This window comes from Oryza glaberrima, chromosome 4 (assembly GCF_000147395.1).
Source record: "Oryza glaberrima chromosome 4, OglaRS2, whole genome shotgun sequence".
NCBI classification, from domain to species: domain Eukaryota; kingdom Viridiplantae; phylum Streptophyta; class Magnoliopsida; order Poales; family Poaceae; genus Oryza; species Oryza glaberrima.
Window position 1 is genome coordinate 23,658,492 of NC_068329.1, and position 26,606 is coordinate 23,685,097.

The following is a 26,606-nucleotide window of genomic DNA, read 5'->3' on the forward strand; positions in this document are numbered from 1 at the left end:
TCTTTTTATTCAGCTGAGTGCCTGAGTCCGATCAAATATGATGGGATTGAGATTTTGTACAGCCGGTAAATATTGCCTTGCTTTGTACACAGAATTCAAGATTGGAACAGACTCGCTGAATGACTACTTCTGAATGCTGAGTGGCTGTTAACATTCGGAAGTCTTTCGTGTTAGTTGAACATACATTTTAACCTTGCAATTCAGGTGATATAGAACTCCTTTTGTATAAGATCGACCCTACTGATCGTCCAATAAAAAATAGCAAATGAGTTACATCTATCATACAGAAGTGCATGACAAAGGACCTAAAAGCAAAACAAAACAAAATGGGAAAACTGGAAAGCCCCCTTCCGTCAGTAGCATCTTGTAGGTTCAATCAGTTCAGAGAAGAGCGCCCATATCTCCAGCTATTGTAGGATCTCCGAGTGAACTGCTGCGGCGCAAAACTTAACCCAAACATCTCTCTCAGGGCCTTCCCTGGCTCAAGGAGTCCGATCAGTCTGGCAACAAGGGATGCACTCTCCCTGACATGCTCCAGGTCTTTGGTTTCGGTCCAAAGGCGACGAGCAACCTGTAGCCTTCTCCTCTTGGAGGCAAGTGAAACCCCCCATTTGGTGTACATGCTCTCTCGTTCCTCGATTGAGAGCCGTCTTTGCATCTGCCTGCAGAGCATCTCCCTTTCGCGCTGCAACTTCTTCGCACTGCATCCCGAGTCAATTTATCAGTAGGTATCGAAGTGTCACAACCGATGTAATGTAGTGAACTTGTAAGAAGTATGCTGAACATGACTTACCTTGAAACTAGAGAAGTATTCGGGATACTAGCTATCGCTCCATTGGAGTAGGTATCTTTAAGAAATGATAGCCTCCTAAGTTCCACTTCCATGTAAATGGAATCAGCTGGGTCTCCTTTGAATAGCAAGAAAAAATAGGTCCTATGGACCAAAGAAACATTGCATGCATGCCAAAAGTCAATAATCTCTTGTTGCTTCTTCTCGAATTCCAGGGGCCACCGTGAAGGTGACTGTAGGGCATCTGTAATCGGATCCAGTCCTACACTCCTGATGGTTCCTTCTGCCAAGTCTCCATTTCCACTCTGGCAATCAAAACAAAGAACAAAATCATAATTAAATGTGGCATATTGGACTATCTTAAAGTAGTGCAACGAGTATTTTTAGTTTATAAATAAGCCCTCCTTGAGCTATTAAAAATGTGAAGCACCATAACCGTGCGCAGTTCTCAAACAAGTAGAATGAGCAGCATCAACAGGAACAAGAAAACATTTCCAATGACTCACATGACCAATTTGCTTCTGATACTGAACCTGTGCCATTTCTTTCAGTTCAGCAACAAATTCACCTATGCCAGTAAATTCTGTGTCGCCTGCAACAGAACTGTTAGCCTTCAGTCCATCCCTCGTGGTAGTAATTTCAGAAAGCATTGACCCTGCCCTTGATAGGGTCTCGCTCTCTGCATCATAGTTCAGTGCAGATCCCCTTCTTTGACAATTTTGAGGTCTCCCAGCGAAATCTATGAAACTTCTGTTTGGTGGGGTGCAATCGTCCTTCTCCAAATCTTCAAACAAACTAGATCCAGTAAGAGACCTACAGCTCCTGCTCCTACCAAGTACATTAGAGCTTGACGAATTACGTGTTGAAGATCCCAGATCTTTTACAATATTGGCAAAAGGTTTTCTGACATTTTCCAAATGCTGCTCAAGGGTAACTGGAGATTCATCACGAAGCCTAGAATTCATAGATGAATTTGAATCATTGTTGATATGCATACTAGAACCTGCATTTGGGTCTTGCAAACTATTGCTCCCCACAGCCGACGATTCCAAACATTCATTTCCTCCTGTTTCATTGGTTTCTATACACCGTACTTCTTTGCAGATATCATCTGAATCTTCATTAGAGATCTGTGAGAGATGATCTCTTCTGTTAGTTGGGAGCATCCCACTGAACGGAGGACTGCTGACTGAGTACCTAGATGGGGTAGTAAACTGCACATTATTTTCAGCCTGCTGAGGCTTATGTTCCCTCTGTGCCACTCGCCGGCCTTGAAACCTAAAATTTTGGACACTGTCAACAACTTCTGATGACTCAGTTGTTGATTGCTCATCTTCACACGTCTGTGGAACATCGAAGGTAAAGTTCCTCCCAGAAACCTACATGTAGATAGAAGGAAAAATGTAATAACTTTATGTGGTTATGAAACAATAGTTATACTAAGGAAGTCTGCATACCGAGGACTGCTTTGAAACATGGACATGGTTATCTCCAACAACCTGAAGCAAATCCTGAAGCCTGGACTGAGCTAAATCACGCTGTAACTTCAATTCCTTAATTTCTTTCTCCATCTGCAAGGAAGAATATGTGAAATCTTTTACACCATGGCTAGAAGTTGGTGTATTGCTGGCATTGAAGAGAATTAGCATAAAGCATGCATAAAAATGATCATTTTAGGATCACAAGTTCTTTAAGTACAAAGAAATAGCAAGAGTGAACACCATAAAGGTCAGAAGTAGCATTTACCTTCCGGATTTGGTTATCCTTTTCCTTCACCAATGATTCAAGACTAGAATAGGAAGCTGGACATCGCAATTCACTCTCCAACCTAGCAAGCTCTTTTTGCAATTGCTTAACTAGTGCTTTATCGGACATGACTACATTAACCTGGGCATTTGTAACTACTTCCTTTGCACAACTTGCAAATAGCAGAGTGTTTCTCGATTGTTCCATATGGCTACGGGCAGGACTCATTGTACAAATAATCGCAGTTCTTGCATTACCACCCAGAGAAGGTTGCAGTATGCGTGTGAGCTTTGAATCTCTGTATGGTATGTGCCCATTTCTTACTTTGCTGCATAGATGAAAGCAAGTAATCAAATGAGCCACAGCATCCATCCTCTAATGCCATGGGAAATTGGAATTCAACACGACACAAAGTATTAAGTTACGTTGTCAACCTTAGTTTCCGAATGACAGTTCCTAGGGTAAGTAAACTTCTATTAATATGACAGCCTTCTTTCAGCCTAGCACCAGCTGATAATGCCTGAGATGCACGTTCACTTCCTGCTAAATCAACAAAATTCTGCATGGTACAACAAAATGCGCTCAAACTTCACCATTTTACATGAAAAAGAAATATGACCAAAATTTAAATGTCTCTTACCACACTAGCCACAAGTGTAGTTGATTTATCCTTACCCAAGAACTCACGAGCAGAACTTTCTATTGTCTGAAAGGACAGATGGGTAAGTTAGAGTTAATGGACCAATGCAACATCAATTTTACATATTTACTATAGCCTTTTTCTTTTCTAATGTGACTGCGTAGTGAACAAACCAGTTTAAGAATTTGATGCGATCTGGAGCTGTTTTCATTTAAGTATGTCTCCCCGGTTTTCCTTTGAGCTATATAAAAACACAGAATCAGATGGCAGTAATCACCACCTATAAACATTTTTCTAGATAATGTATTAATGATTAATCTACGACAAACATCGCACCTTCACATACAGAAATAAGCTCCTTGAGATGGTTCCAGTTCCTCAATACAACCTCTGTGAGGTTTTCTACATAGGTTCCTTTCTGTAAAATAAACAACACCAAGATCATTAGTAGAAAGCAGGAGCCAAGCAGGATTTAAAAATAATTAGATAAGTAGGAGTTGTTTTGACCTCTGCATCATCCCAAAGTCTAAGAGGAGTGTTTTCTGCACTTAGCAGATCCCTTACAACTTCATTATATATTTCTATTGCTGAAAATTTCAAGACAAATGCTCTCTCCTCATGCTGCAAAAAGAACAACATGCCTATCAGCCTGACAGTTCAAATGTGTGTCGTTTCAACACCAGCTATGGATTAATAGGTACTAAGATAGGTGGCTGATTACCTTGCCAATGTAATCATAAATATCTGCTACCGTATATTCAGTTATGCCAGTCATGGTGTATGTCTTTCCACTACTTGTTTGACCATATGCAAAAATACTCGCTGTTACAGAACAAATTAAAAGGAAATAAAATGTGTTCAGTTAGTTCATGCAATCTTCAATCAAAACCAAATTGGATAAGATAGGCAATAGGTTTGGACTTAACAGTTAATGCCACTAACTACAGAGAGGGCAACCTCCTTGGCCCCTTGCTTGTATACTTCGTTCGTATCGCAGTCAGAGCGGAATACCCTATCTGCAATTGGAATAGAGTTGTGTCAAAAAACACAGCTGGAAAGTGAGAATATTAAAGAGCATACTTGTAGTACGAGCAAACTAAACTCCCACTTATCTGTATTCTAGTGGTGTGTAGTTGTCCACTACCAAAAAAAAATGTCCAATACATTTGTAAATGTAAACATTCAATTTCAGGAGGGTTAGCTTAATTTCTAAAGGTGTTCTGTCAGGTTTTTTTTACTGGAACAGGAATGTGTCGATGTGTTCTGTTACTTGTAACAAACGACGATGTATAAGTAACAAATTACCAGTGATTGGACTCCGGCAGTTATGTTAAATTCTGAGATTTTAAATTTTAAAGAAATATACAAGGTTTGTCCTGATTTGAAGCAACTGGAATGCAATACATAAGAGCTGACCAGATAAGCAAAATCCTAACAGGAGATGCAGAACTAATGAATTACAGATGTAGAAAACCCAGAGTTGTGAACTTGTGATGAACTAACCGAAGGAGTATGCAGTCGGAGCCGATGGCCTGTCAGGGAAGGTGCTCCGGGAGATTATGGTAGTGTCATTGATGCACTCCCACTCCGACGGATCCCCTCTCGCAATCTCCTTGTCGCTGAGAGGCCTCAGCCTCACTGACACCAGTATCCTCTCCAGCTTCCCCACACCGCCGCCGCCGCCGCCATTGACCACCTCACCTCCGTCCATCTTGTCCCACTGCACCACCTCATCCCCGCCAATCGCCCCCATTTCACCCCTCTACACACACACACACACACTCCCCCTCTCCCCTGGCCCCTACACCATCTGCCAAGAGCCCAAAATCACACCATTATAAGCGACAGAAAAGCAGTCACATCCAAAAAAATAATAATCAAACGGGTCAGCAAAGGCAAACTGGAATTCAAGAACCCGTCCTACTCGTTGGGCGGGGAGGGGAGCCACGGGGTGTTGAGTTGTTGCTCCTGCAGGTGGAGGAGAAGGCAAGGCAAGCACCTCTCGTGGACCCCCAATCGTCGTGGAGACGATTAAGATGGTGGTTAGAGCGTCGTCCGCAACAGTAGAATCGCACACTAACTAGGCCTAAATCTAGCAACCGCCCCGCAAGCAGAGCAGCTACTCTACTCATTCCAATGTTGACTATCGCGGCTACTTCCCAAGAACGCCTAAGCATATGCGCATTTTTTTTATGATCCCACCGACGGGGCGCAACCAGCGCCCGCAGGGGGCAGCATCGCGAGCTACTACTAGATCACAATATCACATCAGTGAGCTAGGCACTAGCTGCCAAGTAGCAGAAACCCCGTAATGCTCAAGCCACAGCAAGGGAGGGAGCAAGAAAAACAAGGTGAAGGCGACGAGTCTACCTACCCTAGAGGCCGAGGCGGAGGCGCGCTTCTGGAAGCGGGAGCCGCCCTGCAGTGCCCGCCACGGCGCGACGGCCGAGCTTGGCGGCGGCCGCCATGGCGGTCGATATATGTGTCGGTTAACTATCGAGGGGGAGGACGAGTAGGGGGTTCCCGTCTTCCTAAGATGCGCCGTGGAGGTTCCGTTCCGTGAGCAGCAGCGGCGGCCGGCAGCCCGCCCTCCCCACGACGGCACGATCTGGCAGGTTTTTGGGCGATATCGTAGAGGACGGTGGCTTTTCCTTTTGGCCCCCTCCCTTCCTTTCCTCGTTTTCCCTTTTCCCACACGGATGGGGGGAGAGAGAGCCGGAGAGGAGACCGTTGATTCCCTTGTCCCCACTCCCCACGTCGCTCTCGCTGGTTGCTCCTTGCCGTGCGTTTTTGCGCGATGCCCCTCTGCTTTTCGGTGTATTGCGAGCACTAAACATACGGAGGCACGGAGTAGTGGATCATCATTGGGTTGGGTATTCTTGTTTGCACAGGAGTTGAGGTCTCAGACTGGAGTGACTGACAGACTCACGGCGGCCAGACTGGTGCCTTCAGAATTCAGGAAGCAGGGATTACCACTAGGGGGTTAGGCGTGGATGATGATGCGTGGTTGTGTTTAGGAATTTTGTTTGGGAGAAAGAGGGAAGATTCATCTTGATGTGACTGGCAGTTACAGTCCCTTAGTGGTAAAGCAATTGCTAATTGGATTTTTCTGAGAGGTTACGTGAAACTTACTCGATCGGTATATGTTTACTAGGCGTGCTGCCTTAAGCGGTGCCATTTGCTTAATTAGCTAGCTCTTGTGGCTGGCTGTATGCCTGTATATGTTTTCTTGTACTGTCGATCTGTAAATGGTTGAGAAATCACACCTTGTTCTGCGTAGATGCGCACCTTCTGCATTACTTCAGCTGGTCTTGATCTGAGAATTTGTTTTCATTTTTGTCGATATCATTTCGGGAATAATAGCATGCTTGGCACTTAGATTTTGTCGCTTGATGAGGTGAATGATGATCGGCGTAGATGGTTCTGTACCTTTGCCGGCCGTGCCAGTTACTGCGTCGCAAAAAGTTGCACTCATGCTGTCCAAGGCATAAGGATCACTGACCTACCCTTTCCCGGTGAACACGCACTCATTTCCCTCTCAAAACTTGGCGAACTAGCAAATCAAAAGACAATAGCACGGCTGGTACTACCAGTACAGTAGTACTGTCCACAACAGTGATCGAACGACCGATCGATTCGAAGCCACGATCGAGCTTCAAGGGAAAAACCTACACTACACACAACGAACTGTACGTACTTGTGACTACGTCTACGGTAGTAGTACTCCTAGTACATATAGTATCGGTTGCCATCCGCGACTGCAACCCCGATAGCTAGGCCAACGAAGTCAACAGCGCGCGCCAACCGAAGATCTCGCGGCATCATCTAGCGAGCGATTCGGCACCGCACCGGTTAACTCTCGCGCGGCGCGGCGCATGTGGCGTCCATGCGCGTCATGCGGACGGGAGCCGCGCGTCCCGTACCGCTTGGCAGCGACCGAAGCTGCCGCTCCCGCCGCGGGAGGAGGAGGAGGAGGTGCGGCACGGTGCGTCGTACGGATTTTGTCGGTAGCCGCGGCGCGTATCGCGAGCGCGGACGTGCGAAGCGACGCGCGCTCCACGGCTCCAGTGAAACGGCGGTTCTTCGCGCGCATCGTCGCGCCGTGCGGCTGGTGCGCGAATCTGCTGGCTGGCAAGAGAAAACCGTTGTTTTTGGAGGAGGCGCTGCTTGTGTTTTTGGGGGAGAGGAGGGGGTCAGTCGAGAGACTGCACGCCTGACGGAATTCTTCGTCAGGTTAACAACAAATTAACGTCCTTTTAGGACGGGGTCCAGTGCGCGTACTTTGCCGGTTAACACGTGACAGGAATTTCTTTGGGTGAACCATTGTGCGTGGTCCAGTCGTGTATGCCCTCTAGAATCCAAAGTGCTCAAAAATAATTTATGGCTGATATTCTAGCCAATTGAATTCATAGCAGTATGTACTACTACACTGTTGTTCTACCAAACCACATTCTTACAGCCCACTTGCGTCGTCTCGTCACATTAGTTAAGTTAGGCAGTTGTCGGGAATGGTGATTGTGGTTATTCTTTTTCGACTTTGTGATATTTTGTTGTCAAAAGGTGCAAAAGAGAGGATGTCACTGATTGAGGTTGAGGGCATGCTTACCTTCTAATCAAAGTCGGGCTGTCTACTCTATTCTCTCCGTCCCAAAAAAAAAAAGACAAACCTAGGTTTCCGTATCCAACATTTGACATCTTATTTAAAAAAAATATGAAAAAAAATAAAAAGACAAATCGCGCATAAAGTATTAATCATATTTTATCATCTAACAACAATTAAAATACTAATTATAAAAAAAATTATATAAGACGGACAGTCAAATTTTGGACATGGAAATCCATAATTTGTTTCTTCTTTTTTGGGATGGAGAGTACATACGAAGAGAAAACATCTGGCACATGCTTCTTTATTGTTCACTGATATGTCGAGCATGTTTGATATTGACACATCTAATCTAACGGCAGGCTGGTTGGGTGATTGATTGATTGGCTACCCTTACCTATGATCAGCCAATAGCCTGAGGTTTGATACACTGATAAGCAAACCATGTAATATAATGTCCGAGTCCATTTTAATGACCATCTATCCGAAAATTATTATTAAAGTAGAAACTTTATTTCAAAATAAGTCAATTCGTACCTTCTTATTTACCCTCGTTCATAAATTAAAAAAAAATCTACCCCTTTCATACCCTCTGCGGCTCTACCTATCCACCCACTCACCAATTCTAACCTTTCATTAATGAGGGGTGTTTTAGTCTTTTTCTCTAGCTCTTGTTAACTTTGGACGTAATGATTTATTTATTTTTTGATAAAAAAGCATATTATATGTGTTGCTATAGTGAATATAATGTATGGTCATAGTGAATCTTTTGTCTCCTAAACACCATATAAATTGGCATGTCCATGTTCCATGTTACACCATAATGTTATAATGCTAAACAACATACACATTGTGTTCCTCAGAGAGATTTGTCTTTAGATTAAAAGGACAGGATTATATGTAGTTCTAACATGCTGATCATCTTCACTCCGTTGTTCTCCATCAAAATAAGCCGGACTTTGCAAAGTATGTGTAATAAGCTCTTGAAAAAAGTATCCACTCTGTTTTCTTAGGGGGGGGGGGGGGGGGGGGGGAGGGGTAAAATTGCACCACCTGTTCATATTCAGGGTTGCAAACAACATATATGCAAGGCTAATGTAAATATTCAACTTATACCAAGGAAAGTCCATATTAGGTAAAATTTGTTAATTTTTAAAGTTTTATAAGTAAATTAATAGGACACTAAATAGAGTCTCATGCGAGTACAACTTCATAGGTATTAATTTTGGATGATGGAGTTATTTATCTTTATATTACACCACTTCCTTCGTTCACGACCTGTTTAATAGGGCTCCACCTCCTAAATTTAATTTGAAAAGCTGGGTCAGGCGTAGAGTGGATCAGAAGTAGAGTTGTAAAGCAGCCTAAACCTCACTGCACCTATTTATTTCGTGATAGCACTTTAGCTCACTTCGTTCCCTTTTTGGGTGGAGTTAAAACCGTTTTGTCGGACTCCAGCTCTAAGAGAAGTGGAGCTGGAGCTCTACCAAGCATGCTCTAAATAAATGTAGTTTTAGCCTAAAAATTGTCCTTAAAAAGGTATATTTCCAAAGTATTTCACTAGAACTCTTTAATACTATTACCTTTTTTTTTCTTATTATTTTTAGTCACTGAACCAATAGTACTCTCCTTTCCCCCATTTTCCACTTATCGTTCTCTCATATTAATGAAGGTATAGTAGGAGTAGTTTTTTAACCTTTGTTTTAATGCTCCACCTATTTAGAGACGGAGGGGGTACAAAAGATAGCTCTAAAAGCAACAACTAGATGTCCATGTAACCATGTTAGCTCTGGCTTTTGGAGGCCTAGTATTTACCACATAAATCAGCAAAAAAAAAAAGAGAAATGTATTCGATGTATGGCCTTAGTGGGTCCAGAAGCTATAATTTATACAAATTACAATCTATCTATTATATACTAAAAGTCCATGAAACTTTCTATAAACGCTCTTAAGCCACCACGTGGCGCTCTAATAAAATAGAGAAAATCCTATAAATTCTAAGAAAAAACATAACATATATCCCTTAATTTTCACTTAAATTGGTGGGTCTAATATTATACACCGTTAGATAAAATTGATCCTAAAACAAACTAAATACCATGGGTCCCACCTATCCTCTCCTCCCGTGCATTGGCAGGTGGAGTATATACCGTACCCTCCCCCCCCCTTTTTTTCCTTTTTTCTTCTTTTTTCCATTTATATATATAATGGATATATTTTTTAAATAATGATAATTTTACAAACAAAGAATCTACCATCATATAACTTAAGCCGGTGTACTTTTTACTCTGTACTATTATTTTCAAATAATGCACTATTTTAAAATAAATTTTACACAATTATATCGTGTCCTATCAAATAAACAATATCTATATTAACTAATTTATACGTGCACTTAAACTGATGGCTCCATTATATTAATCATCGGATCTACTTTTTATTACACTGGTCTATTATTCTCAAGTAATGCACTATCACCATTATATTGTGTACCCATTAAATTAAAAATTTAAAATCTATATTAACTAATTTACACTTACGCTAGAACTGGTGGACCTATTATTATAATCATCGGATCTATTATTTGCTAATAAATAAAGCGTCCAAAATTCTCTTTTTGCCCGCTGCACAATGCACGTCTGCACCTTTGCCTTTCGCACGTGTGACAAAGAATAGTGTCTGAGACATCTAAGGTGGTCACAACCGCTATAGTGCTACCGCTTTGCCACGTATTAAATCATATATGGAGATGATTAATTTTGTTAATAACATGAAAAAAATTAAAGGTGTGATGCAATGAGAGAATAATTAAGCACCATGGGTTGTGTTTTCCTCAACACTAATTAGCTCTGTTTAAGTTGAAAACGAGAGTTGTTACATAACAATTATAATGTATTTGTGTTATTTCATATTTGGATTTTGTACTATTTGTTCGTAAAGGTGAAAAGAATCATTATATTATAAATGTGAGCGCAATATTGACGAATATCAATAGAACTCTTACTACGACAAAGGTGATAAAGGGAGTTTAAGGCCCTCTCTTTTTTTCCCGATTTCATATTTTGGATTTTTGTTTGCACGCTTTCCAAGTTTCTAAATGGTGTCTTCTTTAAACAACATTCTAACTTTTTAGAAGTCAATTCATTCGTTTATACCCTCAAATAGCTATCACATAAATTATATAATTTATCAATTTCAGCTATCCTAAACCTTAAGTACTACATATTTTTTTTCATGCGAGCCATGATGATCAGTAAATTGGTGAACAACGGATCATCAAAGTCGTAAGATGAATATATAAGAGTTGCTCTGAACAATTGTAAATAGGTGTCAAAATTAATTGTTGTTAATTAGACATCTAATGGCTTGCTAGCCACAAAATTAATTTCTCTCTACATGTATATAAACATGGACGAAGTTGGAACAAATATTACCATATGTCCCATACATATATATTGCGCAATTAACATTCTAATTAGTCATTTAAAATTTCTTAAAATGCTCTCAAGCTGCCACGTGGTGCTATAATAAATTAGGGCAAATATTAAATTCTAACAAAAAAATCAAAATATCTATTATTTTATTTCGCTTAAATCCGTAGGTCTAATATTATAAACCATTAGATTAAATTGATCTTAAAACAAACTAAATACTACGAGGTCCCACCTCGACATAGGTACGCACCTACATGCGCGGGTACGTACGCCTCCCCTCCCTTTTTTCATTTTTCTCTTTCTTCTTTTTTTCCCATGCATATGCTTCCCTCCCTTTATTACTATATCATGCGTCTTCATGAGACGATTTAATCAAAAGAATTTTGAGTATCTTGCACTCGCATTTTTAATTTGCGGGCATACTACACGGTATGTATATACATGGACTGTATGATAATTAACTAGCAATAGTTTCTTATTTACTCGAGAAAAAAAACATGATTCAAAAGTCGTAAGTGCTTAATCCATCTTCTACTCAAAAGTTTGTGAATGGTTTTCTAAAGTACCTTAAGAAAAATAGAGCCCTTAAATTATTATAAAATAACATTATCCAAACTTTAGTTTGCCCCGAATTTATGAGACAAAATTTCTGAACAAACAATAATCTTACCTTTCAAATAATATAAGTGCCCGCGTATACGCGCGGGCCACCTTCCTAGTTATATAAATGAAAATAGAAGTTAAACTTATATACCAAATGCAACTAAGTGATACCCCACGATTTACTATAAAATACATAAATGAATATATGCCAAATAATATATAAATAATGAATGTTCAATTATTATGAAAATAATGTGAGAAAGATGAAGTGACATCCTTGTATGTTAAGCTCTACAATGTTATCTTTTAGATGATGTATCTAGTATGAGATTTAAGATAATCTATAATATTAAATTACTAGTGGATAATGATGTGTTATGCTTTAATGTTGAGCTTTATAGTTCCTACTAATTATTAGTTGGTACCAACTATATAGAAGATATATATTCTACCTTTAAAATTTATTGTAAACATAAATTAAAAGTTGTATATCAAATTCTGTTCCACTTCCAAAATAAGGTGCGTGTAAAAATTGTGCAGGAAAATTCACTTGGACATTAAAAAAGGTTAAAATTAAGCTCCAAATAAACTATATAAAATTATGTATTTATTAATTCAAAACTTAGAAAATTATTGAGAAAACTAAACTAAGGCTCCACACCAACCTCCAACCTTTTAGAAATCTGTCAGCCTGTCACATGCGACTGCCATTCTGGATGATGCATTTTGATGCTCTCTTTTTTTCCGAGATGATTCTGGATGACGGTGGAATGCTAGTTAATCAAAGAAACTCATCGCCACGTTGCTAATTTAGCTGACTTTGTCAACTTCGTCGAGGACACACAACACAACCACACACACAAATCCAGCGCAGCAACAGATCTATGGACTATCGACCATCAAGGGGATTGGATCGAACACACATACGTGGCAACCAAGTCTTCTTCTCCCTGAATTCCCTCGTCTAGATCTCACACGTCACAAGTCTCGACGACCTATAGCTTGCTTCACGGACGCAAACACAGGGGTTGCCGACTTGCCGTGCTACGACACTTCATGCGTAATTTCTGTGTGCTGATCGATGAACCAACTGCTGTCTCCGCGTTACTCTACGCATGCATGCATGTATATAAACATGCGTATGGCGCGCAATTGTTTTCGACGATTACTATATCGCATGATTCTTCTGCATCTCCTGAAACTAGCATGGGTTCTGAGGCGCCTGACCCTGCCGTTGCTGCATCCGTGCCTCTCGTCCGCCTGAACCACGTCTCCTTTCAGTGCACGTCGGTGGAAAAGTCCGTCGACTTCTACCGCCGAGTGCTTGGCTTCGAGCTCATCAAGCGGCCGGAGTCCCTGAACTTCAATGGAGCTTGGTGAGTAATTAATTAACCTACATTACCCCTGAAGCGTCCAGCACAAAAGGACCGATCAAGATGTAATCTGCAATGCATGCAACTTCGTAGTTAGAAATTTGAACCAGTTGTCGAGCTGCATACACAATGCCTGATCATTTCAGTGTGAAATGTTGCTTGTTACAGGCTATACAAGTACGGGATGGGAATACATCTGCTGCAGCGGGGCGACGACGCCGACGGTTGCAGCATCCCGACAAGGCCGCTGCCGGCGATCAACCCGATGGGAAACCACGTTTCCTTCCAGGTATCAGTCGCATGCACGCAGGTCGATCAGCTACTGTTATGTTCGAGAGCAGAGTTCGTATTTGTCTTAACTCGATTTGAGCGAATGGCAGTGCTCAGACATGGCGGTCATGAAGGCGAGGCTACGAGCCATGGACCGGGAGTTCGTCGTGAGGAAAGTGTGGGACGGGGAGACGGTGGTGGACCAGCTCTTCTTCCACGACCCCGACGGCAATATGATCGAGGTCTGCAACTGCGAGAACCTCCCCGTGATACCCCTCATCGTTGCATCGACGTCCGGGCTTCCTGAGCTGCTGCCGCCGGCGATGCAGACCAATGTCCATGGCTAGCTCGAGCTACGTTCTTATGTCTCTCCTCTGTACATAAATACATGATTAAATTTCATTCGTTTGAATTGGTTCATTCGTACGTTAGTTGTAAGTACTCTATTTGCTGCACCATGCATACACGTTAGTTGTAGTAATTGATTGCTGCCAAGATTACATTACTGCCCAATATATACATACATACATACATACATACATACATACATATATATATATATATATATATATATATATATATATATATATATATAGGACACTCATATGGGGCACCATGGTGCCCGGGCACCATGGTATCAAATGCACAAAATCACTCAAATTTTTCAAAATTTTCAAATTGTGAGTATATACCTAGTTATAATAATTTGATTCATACCTATACCTATCAACAAAACAACTTAAATTTAACTTTATTTCACAATCCATGATTACATACCTAACTAATTATATGTATGGATGCTATATAGCTAGAATCAAAATCTAACAAAAATAAGTTCAAATTCAGTTCAAACTTGCTTTGAACTAGTTAGTAAAGTAGTTAATGTTAATACCTAAGTAATTGAAAAAGTTTCATACTCATTTGAATTGGATATATACTCAATTTCAACAATGGTGCCCGGGCACCATGGAGCACCAAACAAATTTACTATATATATATATATATATATATATATATATATATATATATATATATATATATATATATATATATATATATATATATATATATATCTGTGTGTGTGTGTGTAAACTAGTTGTTTATATATAATAAAGTGTTTTAAGTGTTCCAAGTCTCCGGTGTACGACATACACGTCTCCCAAGTATTTTACGCCGTTCGTCCCATTTTAAGTGTAGTCATGATTTTCCGCGCCTAATTTTAACGGTCCGTCTTATTTAAAAAAAATTAAAAACATAAGTCACGGGTAAAGTACTATTCATGTTTTATCATCACATAACAACAACAAAAATACTAATTATAAAAACTTTTCAAATAAGACGGATAATCAAAGTTAGACGCGGAAATTTATGGTTGCACTTAAAATGGAACGGAGGAAGTAATCCTGAACAGACTTTTCCCGCCTGAGAAAGCTAAAAATCACTACAGAGGCTTTTGCTTTGCCTTTCATGTGAAGCGATCATCACAAAGTGAAAAGGAAAAAAAAAATTACTCTCGTTATTTTAAAGGCCATGGGGTATGCGTATCCTCTGCTTTTGCTGTGCCGAGGAAAAGTGGGTTACTTCTTTAAGTATGAAATCACCGTCACACCACATGGAGTTATAAAAAAACAGTCACATACAAAGTTTTGTCAGAAATGCAACAGTATTTATCCATACCACACGAGAACGCGTGCTGCTCAGCTCTGTCATGCAATGCAACAGGCCGTGCCAACGTCCACAGCCCAATACATTTGTGTGGCCAATTGGCCCAGAACATGTACGAGTCGCTGAAACCCAGTGCCAGAAATAGCCCTTATCCACACAAGCCACACACAGCCAGTGGCTCCAAGGCGGCACGGCACGGCAGCTTAGCCGCGCGCGCGCAGGCGCAGCAAACCTAAAAAAACCACCACCACCCACGCAACACAAACACAAGCCAAGCCAAAGCCAAGCGAAACAGCTGCGCGCAGCATGGCAACCACGGCGTCCCCGTTCCTGTCCCCGGCCAAGCTGTCGCTCCAGCGCCGGCTCCCGCTCGCGACGTGGACGGCGCGACGAAGCGTCAGGTTCCCGCCGGTGCGAGCCCAAGATCAGCAGCAGCAGGTGAAAGAGGAGGAGGAGGCGGCGGCGGTGGAAAACCTGCCGCCGCCGCCGCAGGAGGAGGAGCAGAGGCGGGAGCGGAAGACGAGGAGGCAGGGGCCGGCGCAGCCGCTGCCGGTGCAGCCGCTGGCGGAGAGCAAGAACATGAGCCGGGAGTACGGCGGGCAGTGGCTGAGTTGCACGACGCGGCACATCCGCATCTACGCCGCGTACATCAACCCGGAGACCAACGCCTTCGACCAGACGCAGATGGACAAGCTCACCCTCCTCCTCGACCCCACCGACGAGTTCGTCTGGACCGACGAGACGTGCCAGAAGGTCTACGACGAGTTCCAGGACCTCGTCGATCACTACGAGGTATACTACGCACCGTAACTCATAGGCAGAATTGGCAATTGCATATGCAGGGTAGCAGTAGTGTACACCCATGGTCTTTTTCTCCAGGTGGAAATGTTAGTTGTAAGAGCTTAATTGGTAGTACCTGCTTAACTGACCTGGATTGAATTTACAGGGCGCGGAGCTGTCAGAGTACACGCTTCGTTTGATCGGATCTGATCTTGAGCACTTCATCCGCAAACTGCTCTACGATGGGGAGATAAAGTACAACATGATGTCTAGAGTCCTCAATTTCAGCATGGGCAAACCAAGGATCAAATTCAACAGCAGCCAGATCCCAGATGTAAAATAGAATGCGTGTTGTACCCTAAAGAGAAAGCATGTAACTATCAATGATTTTCCCGTTCAAAGATGCCCAATGTATATTTTGCTCTTCCAGAAGAAAGAGCCATGAGCTAGGGTATTTCCGAACTCAAATCGGGTTCATACAAAAGCAGAACATTAACTGTCGATAATAATTTTGTCGACTCCAACATGGTTACATAAAGAGAAGCTGAGCAAACTGAGGGTATTACCCTGTCGTGAAGACTAAGGAAGGGTCTAGCACTCTAGTTTCATGGCATTTCCGTTCTATGGTTTTTGCTGAGTATTAGCGGTGTGAAAATGTCGATACTTCAGGTAATCCTATCACATTGAAATAACACCACTGCTTTATTGCTTTATGATGGTGAGATCAGGTAGAACATGGAATCCAGCCCTCAAATTCACAGGCAAAACTCAATGTTAAATTATTTGCAAAGAGGATGTGCGCATATTCCAATAGGGAATTATTTCTCGATCATTGGCAATATATTTATTTATCTCATTCCATATAGATACGAGACAATCTCTGCTGATGACATTACGTCACCCTTAAGAGAGTCATTCCCGCAAATAGATGTTTAATGTTTTGGACTTGAGGGTTTGACCAGCTGCAATGTGTAAATCTCAATCGATCAAAGGAATAACCTCGTGGTCTTTAGAAACATCAACCCATGGCCTGAATTGATCTTCATGTGCATTATTCTGCAAAAGAGTGTCATACAATTCAAAAATTGCCAATTACAAAACTGCATCTCAATCTTTTTTTAGAAAAATGCCATCGCTGCATTAAGTACTAATGTCATCATGCTACTTAGGTAGTTGTGTTGTACTAAACTGCAGAGTACAATTCCACGCAGTAAGAAAATAGTACTATTCAGTAATGCTGCAAACACACTGTTTACGCTGCTACTTATATCAGGCTCACCTAGACTGATCTTAAAATGAACTGTATATTGAGCAGCAAATGAACCATCTATTCCGACTTAGAAAAAAAAACATCTATAAGTTATCGAAAGAACACATTTGCTCTAGCAATAGTTCTATGTGGAGGGACTAAAAGATTTTGATGGTTAGGTAAGTCTTGTGCATAAGAAAGAGATGGCGACAAGTACAAACTAGAATCATGAAAGCAGGTAATTCCTACACTGTTTATTTATTAAGAAACCAAAGCAATATTAATGAGGTTACCTGCAACCAGAAGAAAAACCCACGCATCAGAGCTAAACCATTTGGAAAGCTAGTGTGCATAACTTGGTCAACGAGATCTAAAGTTAAATAAACAAAAAAGACATTTGTTAGTGCAATAACCATGTAGAACTGCCAACAGATACATTATGTAAATCAGCCAGCAATACGCTATGCTACTAGTTTATAGTCTAATTTAAAAGTGGCAATGGTGTTTATAAGCAACAACAAAGAAAGCTAAGTGATCTATTGAAGATAAAAGAAAGCTTCTCAAGAAAAATAAAACTATCACTTTCTTAATATCTAGTTTTGATCTTGGTATGGATCTCTGCATATAAGCTCAAAGTTTAAGCAAACCAATTGATAAGCTGACACTGTCCATACACTGCCGCTGGTGGTTTTAAAAAACATCAATCAAAGTGCTCCCATAACTGTAGATATCTTGGGCACAGAAATACTTTAATACTGAGACTTGGAGGTTCAACACTCTAGAAAAACTAATGCAGTGGCAATTGTTCAAAATAACATGGCATGTTTTCTTCTGGCCTTGCACTCACTTTTTCCTTTCGGAACCATTAGTCCACAAGCTTATTTGCAAAATTAAGTACATCAAAATGTTGTTCTAAGATCCTATGCCTACAACTACACTCCAGAGATTAAACCAACACATCAATAAGCTATTTTGACTGTATACTAATTGGTCATGAATGTAACATCTTAAGAAGAAATTTGTAAACTTATAACAAACAGTTGAACAAAACTAACATCAATAAGCTATTTTGACTGTATACTAATTGGTCATGAATGTAACATCTTAAGAACAAATTTGTAAGGTTATAACAAACAACTGAACAAAGGGTTAATTTGTAAGGTTATAACAAACAAAGGGTTATAACAAACTATACTTAACTTGCAATGTTTGAGCGAAAAAACTATGAACACATGTAACCATAAATTATGGTCAACATATATTCACAAAGTGCAAATGGTTAACAGTCTGTAACAGAATATTAAGATTATCCATGGATTTAACTTTACCCAGTTACAATGACCATAAATATAATTCTGAGGAAAAATGCAATACACAACAGAATAACCAAAGAACAAACAACACATGTAAAACAATATATGTGCACGATACACAGGCATACCTGGGTAATGATCAAAGTATGAATTTCCCATTTCCTGTGTAGGGTAGAACTTTACATCATTGCGCACCTGCCGTAATTTTACTAATGGTGTACGAATAGAAGCCATGTCAAATAGCTTAATATATTCTTTTCGGCTAAATGGTTTGCTGAGAGCATCCAATAACCTCTGCTTGAAATCTGAATCCGGTCTACTGTTGATATGTGCCGGCCATATAACACCTTGTGACCCCTGCATATTATAATATTTTTAAGTAATAAGAGAAATGCATCATGTAAACAAGAGGAGAAAAAACCCTTATAGTAGATTTTATTGTTTGTGAGATAAATGCAAAATTGCCAGATCAATTGGAGAACAATGAAATACTTTAGCATGTACATTACATAACCTTAGTATTTGAGACTAATTCTTCTTTGAAGAGTCCATATGGGTGTTACTGTTACTGTTCCATAATTCAAGTAGGGGAAAATTTGAGAAATATCATCACAAAGATATGTGAGCCTGGACCCTCTCGTGTCAATGACACATCCGATGGTATTTTTCAACTCAGTGATTTTTGCGGTGGTAATAGGCAAATTGGCCCATAAAGTGGAGGGGATGTTCAGCGTGAATTTGCTAGAGAATAGTGTTCTGGTTGGTACAATACAGTATCAGCTTATTCATACATGTCCATCAACAGGCCTTTTGTTGAATCGTACTGAAATATCGAAGACTACTATCATCTTCTTTTGCGTATATTCTATTAGGCGAAAAACAGAGAACTATTTCTGGACTGAAAACGTGTATACCCTGCTCAATTCAAAGAAACAACAGTGCACAGGTAACAACGATTGGAGATGTATAAAAAATTCTCACTGTGGGGACGGAAGGGCCGGCATTATTGGAATTGCTTGAACTCATCTTCCTCTTCTTCTTACTATCTAATGTTCGCACGGATGCGTCACCCACCGCCACCCAGTCGCATACTTTTGGGTCCGGAAGAATTACCACCGGCTCGTCTGAATCCATGGCCACCTCTTTCTCCCGCGCATCCTCGACCTCGCTGCTGCTCTCGGAGGACGCGGCGCACGGGTAGGTGACGACGGCGCCGTCAATCTCGAGCACCATGTTGTCGTTCACCACGCGCGTGTGCTTGAGGAAGAGGCGGTAGTCCTCGTCGATGTCGACGAGGGAGTCGATCCAGGAGGGGGCAGGAGGCTCGGCGTCCACCTCCACCGACGACTCCTTCTCCTCCGGCGGGCGGTTGGTGCTGGCGCGGCCAGGGGAGGGATCGGAGACGCACTCGCCGTCGGTGCTGCCGGTGTCGGCGGGGGCCTCGTACTTCACGAGAGAAGGAGGGGAGACGCCATCGGAGGGGAGCTCGAGGGTGTAGGAGTCGCCATCGGGGCGGATGTGGCGGAGGAAGTAGAGGTAGTCGGGGTCGACCTGGTCGGCGGGGTAATCGCCGGCGGCGAAGGGGAACTGCATGGCGGGGCGGCGAAGGGGTTTGGGCTCGACTCGAGGCCCGCCTTGGGAATTTGGAGGGCTCCTCTCATCTTGCCCCTATGGACGCTCGCGATTTATTGGTGGCGCCATATGTGGGGGTCAATGAATGACTGAAATTTAATGGTTTCCTGACCGAATTCAGCTATCACGCAGTATATTTATGGAAGCATTGCCCTTTTTTTATCTTATTATTATGGTACAGTGTAATACTGTAACTTGGAGTAAAAAATTTACGGATTTTTTGTGGTTCCAGACAGGCTCGACCGCTCGAGTGGAATAAACTGGAGGATAAGCGGGAATCGTTTTGTGCTCAAGTTGTTTTAGGCATGTACAATGGTCTTTATTAGCTGTCTCTTTTTATTGTCATGCAAACATATTTGATGACGTGGAAGAGAGAGGAAGAAGAAAAAAGAAAGATGTTGCTACGCATGACAACGGCGTAGAGTCGAGTCTTAGCATTTATTAGGATTTTTTTTGTTGCATTAGTCTATTAAAGGAAAGATGACTAGTAAGAAAATATTTTGGTACATTATTGGTTAGAGACTGTATTGTCTTAACTATTGTAACGTGATAGCCTCTAATTAACGTAGAGACCATACCAGTCTCTATCTTTGTACTTGCCCTTAGTAACAGGAATCGTTCGCATACGCAACAGTACATTAGCAATAATGTTTGTAATTTTTCCACCGGTACAACATGATTAAAAATGTCTGCATATTCAAAATGCAAAGTTCAGAATTTGTAATTTTTCAGGTCTGCTCGTCAGTTCAAATGTTTGTTGAAACTGGTCGATGAAGTGTTTGCACTGCCTGAATTTTGGTTCGCTCGAAGTTGCTACCTGTACTATTTTTTTTTCAGAAAGAGAGAGGAAAACCGCGAACACCAAGAACAACACGAAAAGGCCATCTTTTGGTAGAAACATTAAATTTCCAACAAACAAATCGGACTTCTATCCCCGCAAAAAAAAAATCGAACTTCTATATCCACACAACCAAAAGTTACATGAATGTTTAGATTTCGACTCTCACTAGAAAAAATATCCGTTGCAACAAAAAATATCCGTGCGTTGCAACGGGTGAAGACTATTTTAATTTATTATTATTATATTATTTAGTTAAGATGAAATTTACTGTGTTAAATTCGCTTAGATATATATTTTGTTAGAAAATCATAAGCTGCAATTAGATGTCCAATCGTCTTAAATTAGTATGTGAGTTTTTAAAGTGATTTCTTATACGATTTCTTATGTATTTCCAAAAACGAACGAACTTAAAAACCGAAACCGGATTTGTATTTCCAAAAGCAAACGGATTTAAAAACCGATTTATACACGGATGACGTACCAAAAATACCGATAAAATCATCTTCAATTTTTATATCGACTCTCATAAATAAGAAATGACGACGAAAACAAGAACAGAACTTGAAGACTGAGCTTCGAATCTATGCTTCCTGATGAGTCTCGCCACATCAAAAACCTGCACTCAGTCAGTCTTAATATGCAGCCCAAACTTCTGCAGTTCTTATTTGTGTTGCATTCGAGTTTTCGATGATATTCGAAGAGGAGAACCATCTAACCTTGCAGCTCTAGTCTCCTCGCCCCTACGACTCCCCTGACCCCTCGACTCCTCCCCACTAGCTCGCCGCTGCCTGAGCACACCGCCGGAGTTCCGCGCGGGTGCAAGGATGGCGGTGGCGGGGTTCCTTTCGGCTCTCGGCAGCCCTCTATGGCCGCTTCTTGCATGCGGGCGGGAGCGGCGGCTAGGCTTCGGGCGTGGCATCGGCAGGTCGGCTGCTCCGGCGAGGACAGCGTCCGGTTGAAGAGGAACTCGCGACTCACTCTCCTAGTGGCAGAGTGGCGGCGACGCTGTTGGAGGTGGGCGGTGGGTCGGTGGCGCTGGCTCTGGCTGGTGAAGCGGTGGTGCTGGCTCCTTCTGGTGGGGCGGTGCGGTGGTGATGGAAGCGGCAGATGGACGGCGTCAGCGGGGGAGTGGCGATGGCCTCAAGGTAGTAGGGGACGGCAGGTGGCATGCCGCTGCTAGGCAGTTGGCAGCGCCACGGCGGATTCCTCTGCGCGTGGCCTGTCCCCTTCGTCGCGATGGTGAAGATGGTGACGGAGGACGAAGGTATGCTCACCGGCAGTGATGGTCCTAGGGGCAGCGGCTTACTGGTGTGACCTCTATGCCTAGATCTAGCCATGTGATTGTTAAGGGCGACAGCTGAGGTGTTCTGGAGTCAACGGCGGTGGCCTAAGCGTCGCCGCCGTATCCTTGGCAAGGAGATGGCGGGATTGGGTGGAGGTGGTATTGTTCGCAGCGAAGTTTGGCAGAAGCGCCTGGGAGTCCGGGCGGAAGACTTCTCCGGCGGCGGCGGCGGCTGCCCTAGGGGCAGCGATCGAACCGAGATGGTGGCGGCCTGAGTGCCAGTGCAAGGTTCACAGTGAGGAGGCGGATCCCGTTGGCGGTGGCTGCCCTAGGGGCGGCAAATGCCTGGGAATCCGGGTGGAAGAGATTTTCCTCGACGGCAGCTGCAGAGGTCGCCGACGACGGCCCTTGGGGCGGCGACGAGCTGGGAGTCCAGGAGGTGGAGGAGGATCCTGAAGACGGTGGCGGCCCTAGGGCCGACAGAGGCCTAGGAATTCAGCGAAACGGAAATGGATCTTGTCGGCCCGCATTTGGTTGGCTTGTTTTGGCTGGGCAACGACGGATGAAAGTGGGCTAAACCAGGCGACGTTTGGCATCAACTCATATGAAGCGAATGAAGATGGCATCAGCGGAGGCTCGCAACGATGATGCACTAGGAGCGTTGACGACTAGACGACTTCCACTCGCCAAATCTCGCTGTTTTAGGAGATGATGTCGGAAAGCAAGGATGTGTCAGGGTAGTTGGTTTTTCTTTTTCTTTTAGTTTTGTGTTCTCTCTTGAGATATGAGTCTAAGTGCTCTTGTATCTTTTTGGCTGTTTATATCCTTCGTGGATATAGAGGCTGGATTAATGAAAATTCATTATCTAAAAAATTTGTGTTGCATTCACCTCTAACAGACTCCTTTGCACTACTTCTACCTTCAGCCAAATCTATTCAATCCTGATTCGGCGGCTTCCGGTCCCTAGTGCCTTAGCTCACCGACGCTATCCAGTGAAAGCAGAGAAGTCCTTCCAACGCAACTTGCCACTTTCCGAATGAGCTCAAACAAAACACACCAGATCAAGCAACACTTAGAGCATCTGTAGTGTATAAGGTCGACGCGTGAAACGCATGATCGAACGAAATTTCGATTCGATCTTTGCAGTGTAGTAATCGATATGTGGGACCCAGTGGGACCCGCATCTAAAGAAAATCCCAACCTCATTCTGGTCCTCCTCTCTCACGTAACCCAGTGAAAACTTTTTTTTATTCAGTTATGTTCGACTCCTTTGTAGTAGTCGATTTTTTCACTGACACATATGGTTCGAGTCTCACAGTGTACTCTGTTCGATCTTCCGTCCAAGGTTCGATTTTATCTTTACATTGGAGCTGCTCTTAGACCCGAAATCTAGTATCGCGTCCCAGCCATCGATCGTAGTGGCAACCAAACCGTATTCTAGTATATATGCTTATTGCAAACAGATCACCCCGGAAAAATGGTAACCGTGATGATGCTGTCAAGTTGGTGCGTCAAAGGCTACCTATAGCAATCAGGGGCCATTACGATGGCTTGATTGACTTCTTTAGACTGATGTAATTAAGCAGGCCAGCTAGCTTCCAATTAGTCTAGTTGTCCATTGTTTCCATTTGTATCCTTTGGTCCCATTTGTACTGCTTTTACAGTTTTATAGTAGTCCATATATAGATGAATTTACTTATGGCGAGAGCATCTCCATGGTTTAAAGAAGAGCTTGTATAATCACGGAGTGTTGCCACGGGAAAGATCAGGCCTACTCCGTCTGTCCCATAAAAAACTAACATAGTAATGGATGTGATATTTTCTAGTAACGTCATCTCCAACATTAGGTTGGTTTTTTAGGATGGAGGGAGTACACTTGAGTAATATAGGATGATAATGGATCTAATATTTTAGCATATAAAATGTAAGGGGATAGGTTTAAAAAAAATGCTATATTGAGATTCAATAGACTTTTGAGCTAAAAATATTTAAGAGTTGAGATAGGAGGCCCGTGTTAAAGAACCCATGGACATGGTCCCTGTCCCGTTACCACCCAACATGAGACGAATGATTGGGCCGGAACGGGATTGTGAGCATCGTGCGGTCCATATAGGAAAGTTTATATTGGTTGGGCCTGTTCGAGCTGTACTAGTTGGGCCGGAATAGTACCGTGAGCTACGCGTGGCCTATAATGGTATCACACCGACGTCGAGCACGCAGCATGGCTCTCAGGTTCCGAAAGGGCTAATCGGCGGTCAGTCACGCGCGCCCTCCCGTGCGCGACTGGACACGTGTTGCGCGCGGAGAGGGGGCGCGGACGGCGCGCGCGTGGAGACTATCGATTTTTCCGTTTTTTCTGTTTTTGTTTGGTTTTTTCCGGTTTTCTTTCGGTTTCTCTTTTTTTCGTGTTTTTAAAGATGTATGTTTGCAAAGTTTGTATTCGTATGTATACCAAATTTTGTATTCGCACGTATACAAAGTTTGTATTCGTGATTTTTTCTCTCGGGTTTTAATATGTACATATACAAAGTTTGTACCATTTTTTTGACAAATTAGTCCTTTTGAAAACTTATTTTAAAACTAACCCTCGTAAAAAACTTCAACCAAAAATAGACCGTGGGCTCAACGCCAATGTTAATGGCGCTGAGGTCCAAAGGATCAGCGCCACATCCGTTGGCGTTGAACCCGTGGCCACGTGGATCTCAAGCCATTCTGCATTCTGACGTGGCGGGAGGTCAGCGCCAACTCTATTGGCGCTGAACTCATAACCCAGTTAAAATGCTCACAAGTCTAAACAATCATCAATGCTATTGTAGCGCCTTGGTGTGCCCTCCGTGCATGCAAGCAAGAGGTAGCAGGTTCGACTAGTTTACCGTCCTTTTGTCCTGCTAGCAAATCTTTTTTTTTTGTTCTTTTCTTCCGGCACTTCCCCTACATTCCGAAATAATACTGTAAGAAAAAGGAGATAATACTGTGAGAAAAAAGAACGGAAGTATACTAATATAAGGCGTGCATGCATGCATATCATTAATTAGCACATCTTTTCCACTAAAATATTATTATTTAAATCATCCATCATTAAGATCTCTAATTTTATTGGGTGCATACATTTTATTTATTAGGATAATTTAAACTATGATGTGATAACAATTATTTCTTGGTATTTGAATTAAGGGTGGTTGTGACTTATATTTTGGAATGAAGGGAGTATATATTTGAATGTACCATTGGAGTATATATGTTAGAAATAGTAACGTGGGAAAAAATGATGGAAGTATTATATTTATTTTTGAAGTATTGGTCCAGAAGAAAAGGACGGTAAGAAGTATACTACGTATTTGAATGTACCATTGGAGTATATATGTCGGAAATAGTAACGTAGGAAGAAAGATAATGGAAGTATTATATTTATTTTTGAAGTATATCGGTCCGGAAGAAAAGGACGGTAAAAAAGTTGCAATAAAAATAGATAACTTATGCTACTCAAGGGAGTTGAACTTGCTACCTCAAACTTGCATGCACAGAGGCCACACCACCATGCTACAGTAGAGTTGGCGTTGACCTCGTGCCACGTCAACATATAGATCAGCTTCGGATCCACGTGGCCACGGGTTCAACGCCAACGGATGTGGCGCTGACCCTTTGAACCTCAGCGTCATTGACATTGGTGTTGAGCCCATGGCCTATTTTTGGTTTAAGTTTTTTGCAAGGGTTAGTTTCAAAATAAGTTTTTTAAAAGGACTAATTTGTCAAAAAAACGAAAGTTTGTATACACGTATGCAAAATTTGTATACGCATATGCAAAGTTTATATACGTGTATATTTTTTATACGTCAATTTGTTGATACATATAAAAATTATATATATATATATATATGTATATATTTTACATACATATATAGAAATTTTATATTGATACATAAAAATACAAAGTTTCTATGTGTATATATAAAATATATACATACGTATATATATACATGTAGTAGTACTGTTATAGTAATAGAGTAGTAGTACTAGTGCTAGTAGACTAGTAGTAGTACTAATGGACTAGTAGTAGGAGCCTGATCGCGCGGGGGTTAGGGCGCGCGACCAGTGGCTCATTAGGCGTCCCCCTCAGGCTCCCCTCAGGCTCTGGCCTGTGGGCGGTGTCCATGGCCGCCGGCCAATCTTTGCACAAACCGTGACTTCATGAGGTGAGATCGCTATGTTATGGATTCTTCAGGATCAGCACCACTAGCTCTCGACATCATCAGGCGCGGGTCGCGCATGCAGCTTGTGCTCGCCCATCTGCCGTGTGCCGGCGAGTAGCTAGCTAGCTAGCTGCCTGGCTAGCTGGGCAGGGTCGCCGAACCTTGGAATTGGATCTAGCTAGCTACCGCTCAATT

The 26,606-nt window shown here is 42.2% G+C and overlaps 5 protein-coding genes across 6 annotated transcripts; 2 read left to right on the forward strand and 3 right to left on the reverse strand.

The window, feature by feature from the left end:
- Window positions 1-5,860, reverse strand: LOC127770999 (kinesin-like protein KIN-7F). Of its 2 annotated transcripts, none has more exons than XM_052296780.1 (14): window positions 5,551-5,860; window positions 4,680-4,986; window positions 4,103-4,192; window positions 3,898-3,998; window positions 3,684-3,797; window positions 3,513-3,594; window positions 3,350-3,417; window positions 3,177-3,242; window positions 2,971-3,095; window positions 2,537-2,864; window positions 2,248-2,361; window positions 1,297-2,169; window positions 794-1,095; window positions 1-701 (listed from the first exon to the last, which is right to left on the reverse strand). In XM_052296780.1, the coding sequence occupies exons 2-14, from the start codon at window positions 4,927-4,929 to the stop codon at window positions 377-379; spliced, it is 2,838 nt and encodes a 945-aa protein (XP_052152740.1). In that variant the 5' UTR covers window positions 4,930-4,986; window positions 5,551-5,860; the 3' UTR covers window positions 1-376. The 2 variants fall into 2 exon arrangements, with proteins under 2 accessions (XP_052152740.1, XP_052152741.1); XM_052296781.1 differs by lacking the exon at window positions 5,551-5,860 and adding an exon at window positions 5,101-5,445.
- A 7,075-nt stretch (window positions 5,861-12,935) lies between these two features.
- On the forward strand, window positions 12,936-13,871 carry LOC127771965 (glyoxylase I 4-like). The gene is made up of 3 exons (XM_052297928.1): window positions 12,936-13,192; window positions 13,358-13,478; window positions 13,570-13,871. The coding sequence occupies exons 1-3, from the start codon at window positions 12,936-12,938 to the stop codon at window positions 13,804-13,806; spliced, it is 615 nt and encodes a 204-aa protein (XP_052153888.1). The 3' UTR covers window positions 13,807-13,871.
- A 1,452-nt stretch (window positions 13,872-15,323) lies between these two features.
- LOC127771809 (NAD(P)H-quinone oxidoreductase subunit M, chloroplastic) lies at window positions 15,324-16,517 on the forward strand. The gene is made up of 2 exons (XM_052297747.1): window positions 15,324-15,916; window positions 16,071-16,517. Exons 1-2 carry the CDS (start codon window positions 15,431-15,433, stop codon window positions 16,245-16,247), a joined length of 663 nt encoding a protein of 220 aa, XP_052153707.1. The 5' UTR covers window positions 15,324-15,430; the 3' UTR covers window positions 16,248-16,517.
- A 133-nt stretch (window positions 16,518-16,650) lies between these two features.
- On the reverse strand, window positions 16,651-20,189 carry LOC127771808 (uncharacterized). Its single transcript, XM_052297746.1, has 4 exons — window positions 19,448-20,189; window positions 18,595-18,823; window positions 17,447-17,523; window positions 16,651-16,960 (listed from the first exon to the last, which is right to left on the reverse strand). Exons 1-4 carry the CDS (start codon window positions 20,057-20,059, stop codon window positions 16,883-16,885), a joined length of 996 nt encoding a protein of 331 aa, XP_052153706.1. The 5' UTR covers window positions 20,060-20,189; the 3' UTR covers window positions 16,651-16,882.
- A 1,724-nt stretch (window positions 20,190-21,913) lies between these two features.
- On the reverse strand, window positions 21,914-22,276 carry LOC127770904 (uncharacterized). The gene has a single exon (XM_052296678.1). The coding sequence runs from the start codon at window positions 22,274-22,276 to the stop codon at window positions 21,914-21,916; it is 363 nt and encodes a 120-aa protein (XP_052152638.1).
- Between the last annotated feature and the right edge of the window lie 4,330 nt (window positions 22,277-26,606).